The sequence below is a fragment of the Lucilia cuprina genome, chromosome 5 (genome assembly GCF_022045245.1).
Source record: "Lucilia cuprina isolate Lc7/37 chromosome 5, ASM2204524v1, whole genome shotgun sequence".
Classification (NCBI taxonomy): Eukaryota; Metazoa; Arthropoda; class Insecta; order Diptera; family Calliphoridae; genus Lucilia; species Lucilia cuprina.
In genome coordinates, this window is record NC_060953.1 from 62,794,543 (window position 1) to 62,805,886 (window position 11,344).

The 11,344-nt window shown below is 31.0% G+C and overlaps 2 protein-coding genes across 2 annotated transcripts; both read right to left on the bottom strand.

Annotated features, from left to right (window-relative positions):
- Nucleotides 1-2,324: 2,324 nt before the first annotated feature.
- LOC111684840 (mucin-5AC-like) lies at nucleotides 2,325-6,526 on the bottom strand. Its single transcript, XM_046953134.1, has 2 exons — nucleotides 6,457-6,526; nucleotides 2,325-6,386 (listed from the first exon to the last, which is right to left on the bottom strand). The coding sequence occupies exons 1-2, from the start codon at nucleotides 6,464-6,466 to the stop codon at nucleotides 2,665-2,667; spliced, it is 3,732 nt and encodes a 1,243-aa protein (XP_046809090.1). The 5' UTR covers nucleotides 6,467-6,526; the 3' UTR covers nucleotides 2,325-2,664.
- A 2,121-nt stretch (nucleotides 6,527-8,647) lies between these two features.
- On the bottom strand, nucleotides 8,648-10,746 carry LOC111684861 (chitin-binding domain protein cbd-1-like). Its single transcript, XM_023447078.2, has 2 exons — nucleotides 9,506-10,746; nucleotides 8,648-9,158 (listed from the first exon to the last, which is right to left on the bottom strand). Exons 1-2 carry the CDS (start codon nucleotides 10,103-10,105, stop codon nucleotides 8,952-8,954), a joined length of 807 nt encoding a protein of 268 aa, XP_023302846.2. The 5' UTR covers nucleotides 10,106-10,746; the 3' UTR covers nucleotides 8,648-8,951.
- Nucleotides 10,747-11,344: the final 598 nt, after the last annotated feature.

Sequence of the window (11,344 nt, forward strand, 5' to 3'; positions counted from 1 at the left end):
TTTATTGTAGTGCAAAATTTTCACTACCACTAATGGTTAGTGGTAGTGGAAAAATTTTACACTACCACTAATTTTTTTAGTGGTAGTTAAAACATGTTTCACTACCACAAATTTTTTTAGTAGTAGTTACGATATGTTTCACTACCACTATAGTGATGAAAAATAGTGGAAAATCAAAATGTTGTTACTATAGTGGGATTTAGTTAAAACCTTAGTGCACTAAATATTTAGTGCACTACCCCCAACTCTGATACCTAGTAATACAATTGTTCTTACGTGACGTATACGTAACAATTCAAATTAAAACAAGTATATAACACATACGCATAGTAATACAAATACCATAATATATTTTCCGTTAATTATTTTCATATATGACATATTAAGAGGCTTACAAATACTTTTTCATCAAATATCGACTCAACGGTAAACATTTTTAGAAACTTACTCTTAGATGCATATATGCTAATATATTGATAGGAAAAAGCAATAGATGTAGCAATATTACGGCTATTCTAATGCCTATCTAGGTACATATGTCTCTAAATAAAAATCCTGAAAAGTTTGATTTTAAATTATGTTTTCGTTTACCAAACCAACATTTTTTTAATAAAGCTCATTGTATATTTATTTATTTTCTAATTGAACTTTTGAAAGTAATCTCTTATGTATTTTCATTCGCCGAAGACTAGGTTTAAGTTATTAAATTGTTTTTGGTTTATTATTACTATAAATACAATTGAAATTGAAAAATAAACCTTCTATTGTGGTTTCTGTCACAGCTTGGACGAAATATTTTTAATTTAAACTATCTTATAATACATACATATCAAAGAAATTCTAAAAATTGTATTTTACCTATGCATTGTAGAGGATGATGAAGTAAACATACATTCATACATACATACATACATACATACATACATACATACAGTTTTATTTTTACTTAAAACTGTAATATTATCCAACTTCAGTTGGCACAAAAATTCTAAAATTTACTTGTCTATTTTTATAATGTATTACTTTCGGAAAAGTATGAATATTTTACAACGTTTTGTATTGTTTCCCAGTTAATTTGCATATACATACAAATATGCAATATGTACATTCTGGGAAATCTGCATTTTCTGAATATAGTAAAATCTTTCCAAAACATATTCTAGTCCAAATACAGAAATATCAATCAATGACACATTACATACTCCATACGGATTATACTTCATATTGTACATAAAATATATACAAGAATAAGTACTAACATTAAGGAGTTTCGAAAATCTTTTAATTTTTTAGACTATAGTCTAGTCCATAGTCCAGTCTATAGTCTAGTCCATAGTCCAGTCTATAGTCTAGTCCATAGTCCAGTCTATAGTCTAGTCTATAGTCTAGTCTATAGTCTAGTCCATAGTCCAGTCTATAGTCTAGTCTATAGTCTAGTCCATAGTCTAGTCTATAGTCTAGTCTATAGTCTAGCCTATAGTCTAGTCTATAGTCTAGTCTATAGTCTAGTCTATAGTCTAGTCTATAGTCTAGTCTATAGTCTAGTCTATAGTCTAGTCTATAGTCTAGTCTATAGTCTAGTCTATAGTCTAGTCTATAGTCTAGTCTATAGTCTAGTCTATAGTCTAGTCTATAGTCTAGTCTATAGTCTAGTCTATAGTCTAGTCTATAGTCTAGTCTATAGTCTAGTCTATATTCTAGTCTATAGTCTAGTCTATAGTCTAGTCTATAGTCTAGTCTATAGTCTAGTCTATAGTCTAGTCTATAGTCTAGTCTAATCTTAAGTCTAGTATATAGTCTAATCTATAGACTAATCTATAGTCTAGTCTATAGTCTAATCTTTAGTCTAGTTTATAGACTAATCTAAGCTATAGTTAGTCTAGTCTTTAATCAAGTTTATATTTAAAATTTTAAATAAAATGCCGAAAAATATACAATATCCTTGACCAATTTCCAAAACCGTAAAAATATACGTATCAACAATTCCATTAACCCATAAACACACACGTGTAAGTAGAAATGGCTCAACAACAAAAAAGACCTTTTAAAGGACAATGACTGACAAAAAAAGAAAAACTTAGTCAAGCAAATATTCCAGATAAACAATCAATCAATTTTCTACTAAAAGTATTTATTAGTTGTTATTTCATTCACATAAATAATATTTATTTTTTAAATATTGATTAGATAAGTACATATGTAGTGGTATTATTTATTATTTATTGCCTCTATAAATTTAAATGTGTAAAAAAAAAGAATTAATTTTAAATTGTTCATCAAAAGTATTATGTATGTATACGGTTTAAATAACACCATCATTAATTAGTATTAAAAAAACGTGATTTTTTTATATAGATTTTTAAAAAATCATATGATTCACATGTTCTTTTGCTTGAATTCTTTGAGAACCACAGCATGTAGTAAAACCAATGAGAAGATTTTAAAATAGTTTATTAAAGGACTTCAATCGAAGTTGTGTTCTTAATGGAGAATCGATTTTATCTAACAAAAAATTAGTTAGAAAAAAAAAACACAAAAATATCGAGCTGCTGCATATTCAAAATGTGTTAACTATCGATAATACATATTGAAAATTTAAGTACAAAAATATTTTACTGCAAATATTAAATTTATTTAGGTATTTAATTTAAATCTCAATTTACATTATTGTGGACAATTTTTCACAAAAGCCCTAAAGTTACAAACAAGTCCCTCTATATCAAAATACTGACCATGAGGACAATATAGAGAAACTGCAAAACCGTTTAAGCAAACATAGTATTTATTACAATTCTTACTGTCGCGCACAAAAGATCCACTCTTTAGAGTTTTGCAATCTTCTGGCTTAAGACTGAGTAAATAATTGATATCTCTAGTTTTCTTTGTTGTTGCAGTAGCAATCGGTTGGTAGGGCAATTGTTTCTTCTTTAAAACTGTCGATGTAACCTTTTTATTTTTGCGCTTTTTAGTAACAACTGGTTCTATATGCTCTGACTGACAATCGACTGCTTTAGGATAATTGCACATTTGTAATTTCTCATCGAATAAGTAGTGACCAGGACAACGTTGGGCATGTGCTTTCTGTTTGTAGCAAGTATAATATTTATTACATTGCTTGGGATCTTTAACGAAATAACCATCCGGGTGATCTGCACATATGGATTTTATATCCGAAGCGCTTTGGATTTTATTTTGGGAATATTTCAAATTAATAGATGTTGTTTGCCTACATGTTGTGGTTTGTGGTTTTGTTGTTCGTGTTGTTGTTTTACATGTAGTTGTTGTTGTTGCTGTAGTAGTTGTACAAGAAGTAGTTGATGTTGTAGTTGTACAAGTAGTCGTTGATGTAGTAGTTGTACAAGTAGTCGTTGATTTTGTAGTTGTACAAGTAGTCGTTGATGTTGTAGTTGTACAAGTAGTCGTTGATGTAGTAGTTGTACAAGTAGTCGTTGATGTAGTGGTTGTACAAGTAGTCGTTGATGTAGTGGTTGTACAAGTAGTCGTTGATGTAGTGGATGTACAAGTAGTTGTTGATGTAGGAACTAAAGTTGTTGTTTCCGATGTTGTTGTCGTTTTTGTAGTTGCATCCGTAGCTGTCGACGGTTGTGTAGTATTTGGTATGCTTTCGGTGGTTGGAGCCGATGAACTTGATGTTGTTGTTGGTTCTGTTCCTGTAGTTGTTTCCATGCTTTCTGTCGTTGATTCTATTGCTGTAGTTGTTTGCGTGCTTTCTGTCGTTGGTTCAGTAGCCGTTTTTGTAGTTGACACTGGTGTCATTTCCGTAGTTGATTCTGAGGTGTTTACTGTAGTCGTTGGGGACGAATCTGTAGTTGTTGATTCCGTAGCTGTTGTTATAGTTGACACTGGTGTAGTTTCCTTAGTTGGCTGTAAAGTGTTTGTAACAGTCGTAAAAGTTGTAGCTGTTGTTGTATTTGATTCAGTTGCAGTAGTTGTTTGAGTGCTTTCTGTCGTTGGTTCTGTAGCAGTATTTGTTGTTGACTCTGGTGTAGTTTCAATAGTTGATTGTGAAGTGTTTGCTGTAGTCGTGGGGAATGTAGTTGTTGTTGGTTCGGTAACTGTTTTTATAGTTGATACTGGTGTCGTTTGGGTAGTTGGCTGTAAAGTGTTTGTTGTAGTCGTTGCAGTATTTGTAGATGAAACAGGTATCGTTTCTGTAGTAGTAGCTTTTGTTGTGGTTGGTTCTGTTGCAGTAGTTGTTTGCGTGTTTTCTGTCGTTGATTCTGCGGTTGTTGTTGACACTAGTGTTGTTTCTGTAGTTGACTCTAAAGTGTTTGCTGTAGTCGTGGAGAACGAAATTTTAGTTGTTGTTGATTCCGTAGCAGTATTTGTTGTTGGCTGTAAAGTGTTTGCTATAGTCGTGGGGGACGTAGCTTCAGTTGTCGCTGATTCCGTTGCAGTAGTTATTGGAGAGCTTTCTGTTGTTGTTTCCGTAACAGTAATTGTAGTTGAATGTAGCGGTGTGTTTTCAGTAGTTGATTGTGAAGTGTCTACTGTAGTCGCAGGGGATGTATCTTCAATTGTCGTTGATTCTGTTGTTGTATTTGGTTCTGTAGTTGATGTTGTTTCAGTTACTGATTCTAAGGTGGTGGTAGCCGGCGTTTTTGTGCTATTTTCATTTGGTGATTCGGTTGTCTTATAACTGGGGTCAGTTATGTATGAAATTTCTGTAGAAGATTCTGGAAATAGATGTGTGGATTCAGTGGAAGTTTTTGTAGTTTCTAATTTTCCGTTATTTTCACTTGCAATTTTTGGATTGGACTCTGTCGTTGCTTGTAAAGTTGTCGTTTCTATAGCGGTATCATTTGGTATTTCTCCCGCAGTAGTAGTTATAATGGTTGTGGGCAATTCCGTTAAAGATTCAGATAAATCGTAAACAGATTTAGTTGTTGATGGTACTTCAGTAGTATTTTCTCCTGATGCTTGGGTAGTAGTTTCAATAAATGAATCAGTGGTTTCTATTGTCATTACCATAACAGGTAATGTTGAGATTTCCGTTGGTAGTATAGTGGTAGTTTCTCTTGGGTTTTGGGTTGTAGAATCATTTGGTAGATCTGTTGTTGTTTCCTCGAGAAACATGCTCTCAGCAAATAGTCCAATTTCCATTGGCAACTCAGTTGTGATTTCACTTGATGGTAGAGTAGTAGTTTCACTAGGTAGAACTGTTGTTGTTTCTATTAGTAATACACTATCCGATAATATTCCAAATTTCACAGTCAACTCAGTGGTGGTGATCTCACTTGATGGTTGAGTAGTAGTTTCAGTTGTTGTTTCTTCTAGAAATGCGTTCTCAGCAAACATTCCCATTGACAGCTGAGTGGTAATATCAGTTGACGGCAGAGTAGTAGTTTCAATTGTAGTTGTTTCTTCTAACAAATCAATATTTGAAAATACTGCAATGTCTATTGGCAAATTTGTAGTAGTTTCACTTGATGACTGAGTTGTGGTTTCACTTGGTGAATCTGTAGGACACATTGTTGTAGTCTCCTCTAATGCTTCATCGTAGTCGACAACTTCCATAGCTTCAGTAAATAAATTTGAGGAAACTTCATCTATTTCATCAATTGAAATTAATGTTGGTAGTTCTGTTGTAGTTTCCTCTGGTGATACTGTTGTTGTCTCTATAGGAGAATTTGTTGCAGAAATTCCCATGAAAAATTCCGTGTTAGCTTCAGTTGTAATCGGTGCATCAGTAGTATCTTCTCTAACTTCTATGTTGTTAGATTTTTCCAAACGCAGTTGGTTTAGTTCCCTCTTAAGCATTTCAAATTTCGTAGCTTTGCCAAGTAATCTCTTTGAAATTTTGCTAATAGTTTTCTTTCCAGATTCTTTAGAAGATACCGAAACAGAGTTATAGGCTTTAACACTATTTGTATTATTGAAATTGTGACCTGTTAGATTATGTACAATGTTGCCAATTTGCAAATAAGAGGAATTACATAATTGGTTCAGTTGTGTTAACGAATCGAAACTGTCATTAGTGAGTTTCAAATAAACTTCTTTTAATGCAGCCTCAGTTAATACTGCTACAACAGCTTGTGAATCGTTATTCAGACTTGGTAGAAAAACTATTGGCACTGCAGGTATATAACCCGTAGTCTCCATAACACTGTTGTCATAAGTAGCCCCTAAACAGGGACATGGCGGACATTTGCCTTTTATGCATTTCTGTAGAGTTTCGTTAAAACGATAACCCGAAGCACAATTCAAATTAAATTCACCCCAATTTCCCAGACACACGTAAAAACTATGACAATCTTCGGGATCTTGTAGTTTATAGCCAAAATGTCTTTTACTACAAAGTTGTGGTACTGTTAAGGCTTCAGCAAGGGCCACCACTAATAATAATACAACACTAATTTTTACAACTAAAAAAAAAACAAAATTTTTTAGTTATTATTTAAATTCATTTTATTTTATTAATTCACAAACACTTACTTAACGGCATTCTTCACGTGAAGAAATTGTAAGTCCTATTGCCGCTAAATACTTAAAATATTTGCGCTATAAGCTCTTTAAATGCAAGGCCACTGGCTGCAGAACTATTTATAGGTAATAATTTCCAACTAATTTAGTTAATGTTAGTTAGTAGCATTTGCTGTAAATATCTTAAACTTCAAGTGGTTTTGTCTTGTTGTATCACTTTTGCTAATAAGTTTTTCTTTTTTATTTTAAACTTTAATAATGAAGATGTTTAATTCTAGCAATAACAAGAGTCAGTAATCAATTAAATTGGAAAACTATAGTATTTGTTAGCCTGGTTTCCTAGCTCCGGTGACAAGTTTATAACCTACCTTTTCATTGGAGGAAATATGGATCTGTAAACGAATTGTGTAACTTTTGATGACTAAGTAACTAACTAACACTAACTAACTAAATAACTAACCAACCAACTAACTAGCTAACTAACTAACTAACTAACTAACTAACTAACTAACTAACAAACTAAATAATGAACTAGTTAACTATCTATCTATATATCTATCTATCTATCTATCTATCTATCTATCTATCTATCTATCTATCTATCTATCTATCTATCTATCTATCTATCTATCTATCTATCTATCTATCTATCTATCTATCTATCTATCTATCTATCCATCCATCTATCTATCTATCTATCTGTCCGTCTATCTATCTATCTGTCCGTCTATCTATCTATCTATCTATCTATCTATCTATCTATCTATCTATCTATCTATCTATCCTTCTATCTATCTATGTAAAATTATTAAAAAATACCTTTAAAATGCGGGTTTAATTTAATGCATCAATATTTTCCTACTTATTGTGAATTATTTGCGCAACATTTTACGCTTAATTACGAAAAATTTAATTAATTAATAATTATTTTATTTACATTGACAATTGATTTTATTGTTTGAAAGTGAATATAAAGGAATAACTTATTGTATTGCCATAAATAATGGTCATAGAGCGAATGTAAATAAATGTGATTACAGAAGATAGGTTTCACATTTTAAACCATATTCGTAATTAAAAATTTAAGTCTTTTAATACAAAACAAGTAAGAAATTATGGTCGGGCGAGGGCGACTATGTAATAACCTACACCTTCTACAAAAATAAAATGAGATTTAGTTGTCATAATAAAGCATTTCAGTTGTATTGTACCTTGCCTCAGATATACATACATACATACATACATACATACATACATACATGCATACATACATACATACATACATACATACATACATACATACATGCATACATACATACATACATACATACATACATACATACATACATACATACATACATTCATACATATTTAAGCCGTTTATTGTTAAATAAAATTGTGGACATTTAGTGAAATTTTGATGCCGGCTCTTCATATGAGGACCTATTATAATAGAATCCTTGAGGGTCATCAAGTCTAGTTAGGTGGGTATAGGACTAATATTATTGGGCGTTACAAACATCAGAACAAACCCAATATACCCTTTCCAATAAAGTGGTGGAGGGTATAAATATTATTTATAATTAACACGTGCTTTTTTGTAATAAATTTTTATTATTTTATGCAGTTGTATGTACAGTAGTTAAATAAAGGAAAAATTATTGTTAAAAACTTTAATATCATGCAGATTTGGAAGATAGCATTGAAAATATACTGTGCTTAAGACAACACCTTTATATTCATCTAAAGCTAATTAATTATATTACTATCTATCCCACTGTGTATCCCCTTTTCTAAAGCAACCATGATACCCAAAAATATATCCAAAAATACATACATACATATGTACATTTCTATTTGTGCATCATTAAACATGATGAACATTTTGTATCTCTTATCTTATTTGTTTTGACGAAAATAAACATGTCAAAAAAAAGAAAACAAAAATATACTTTAACATTGTAGAACACTTTTGTAGACAAGCAAATGTCATTAGTAAATTACTTAAGTAAATTAAGCAGAATTTCAACAAGAAAATCGATAAAATTTTAAAAGAAACCATTGAATCTCTTGAAGAACGAAAATGCTACTTTTATTTCTTAAGAAATTCAATAAAAAATTTGTCAGAAATTTTTCATCATTGCTGCTGTGATTGAATTCTTATACATACTACATTTTTTATTAAATAAAAATAATGTTTTATTTCCATTTTTGTTATGTTTAATATTTATTTAAATAAAATACTTACAAAATAGCACAATGAGATGAAAATGTGTTTGAAGCAAAAATCAGAGCTTAAAGGAATGAAACTTAACTTTGTCGACTTAAACCAGTCAATATGCAATTCAATTTATTCGATTTTAAATTAAAAACTGAAAATTCAATGGTAATAAAATAAATCCTTTAAAGCTCTGTTTATTAATGTTAAAATGAATGAAACGCTCCCATGGAATAAGTGACTTTGTAAGAGTTTCTTTTTTTCTTAATAAAAAAATAAAACTCATTGACTAATGCGTGTTGCCATAACACTTGGCATGTGTCATATGGACACACGTGCGCCTCTCAATATCCCAACCATAATAGAATGGACATTGCTGTAGCGTCTGATAGCCCTTGATGCAATAAAAGAAATAATTGCACTTTTGTGGATGAGGAAAGAAATCGGTGACATGTGGCAGACATTTATTTGTAGCCGAAGGCGGTTGATTATTGATCTGCAAAATAAAATTTAATAATAATTTAATTTAATTTTGGAAGTACTTTTATCAGGAAATTTTTCAGTTATTTTTATATATTTTTTATAGAATTTTTGATATTGTCATTGCTTATGGAATGTATTCTCTCAAACATTATTGTAGCATGACACGTCTATAGATCTATTCTCAAAATAATCTTTATGCTTTATTACATGTTAAGCGCACGCCCCTTTTAACGCCCACTTTTTGTTAAACAATTATTCAATCAATATAATACGATATCTAAAAAATTCTCAACCCAGATTCGGATTTAATAAAGTATCATTTTGTCAATGGATTGAAAAATTGCTGTTACTTCAATTTACCTTGCAATTTGAATTTTCTGGAAAATCACATTTTCCCGTAAGCGTGTTAAAGTGCAAATGATCGGTGCAGTGCATTTCAATGCGATGACCATGATAACAAACATAATAATCAGAACATGTGTCACTACTCGATATATAAACAATTTGATTGGGATCATCGGTGGCAGGACATGAATCCTTAACAACTGGTGGTATATCCAAAATTTCAGCTGGAGTCGTGGCCATTGTAACCGGTGGCACTGTAGTAGTAGCTATAGTGGTAGGAGCCACCGTCGTTACAACTGGTTCTTCTGGCTGTTCACCATCTCCGTCACCATCACCTTCCCCATCTTCTCCCTCGTTGTTATCCAAAGGACAAACAACATTTTCTTTAGCATCACATGATTCACTTTCACTATCAAAATACTCCCCCTCATCACATTCAAACAGTTCCGAATCGTCTCCATTACAAAGTATATAAGCCGAACAACTTTCCGAACTGGCAACATATGTATCCGGATCTATATCTTCGCATTCATCAAATGTATCTGCATTTATAAGGGTTATTAAGCCACCTATGAAGACAGTTACAATCACAAACACTTTCATTTTTATAAACATATTTCGTAATTTTTATTATTTTTTTAATTATTTTTCAATTTAACCGTTTGTTTCTTAATTGCACGACTTTTTCTTAACAAATAAATTATTTGTTTTGTTCTTTAAAGATTTTATAGATTTTTTTGTTATCTCTTTTCCTTTTATCGGGGGAATCATTTTATGTGATTGATAAAATTAAAAAAAAAATTATCTTTTATTGGAAAACGGAAGGGACTTCCAAACAAATGTTGCCTAAATATTTTTTTATCTTGTTATTAGTATTACATTATAAATTTAGTATTTCAGTTTGTTTTCATTTAAAAATAGGTACTGTTGTCGTAATATAATAAATTTTGAGTCATAATTATCGAACATTCACTTTCGAAATTTTATACCTCAAGGTCTTGCTAGTACAAGTTAATGTTTGTTATTGCAAAATATTTATTAGGAATTGTATATAAATATTCTATGTATGTATTTGTTATAATGAAAGTAAATATCATTAATAGAGCAAATTATTTCGAAATTATCAAAGAATTTTCTTCATTTAACATTTCTTCCAAATAATAATGACAAGAAAGTTCTGCTTCACGTTTGTATACATTAAGGGTTTCTTGTTAATCAATTAAAATTCATATCCCTAATACATATACATACATATGAAAGATAACGTATTTGTATCACATATAAAAAAGACTACTTAACGATGTTATTGGTTCTATTGCCGAAATCACTATAGATGACGTTTGTCATGAAAACGCTTTTTGTCTTTAGAAACATAAATATATCATCATACAAAATTCAAAAAGCCCTAAAATCGACTTTCTGATTGATTATGATGCACCGTATCAAAATATATGTTCCTGCTAAATTTTACACTCTTACAATTAAAATCTACGTCCCCATTTATCATTTTAGACGGTTTTTTTTTGCTTCTCCTGAAAAATTTGTTCAATGTGACTTAGGGCTTTTGGGATTTCAATGTCGATATGTATAAGTGTGTATTCGATTTTACAGGGTAAAACTACAAAATTTTCTTGTTTCGAAAGTGTTCTTGCTTCGAAAAAATGTCGCAGAAGTACAATGATGGTTCACCAAAGCGTATGAGTAATATGTTCCATTGGTTTCCACGTGCGAAACTGGTATGGTGTGTTAAAGTAGAGAACAATTTAAAAACAAAAAAGTGAGCGACAAGAAAAGCAAAAAAAATGTTTGTCCAACTCAACAGAATTTCTCCCAAAAATGGTATTTAAGCCGATA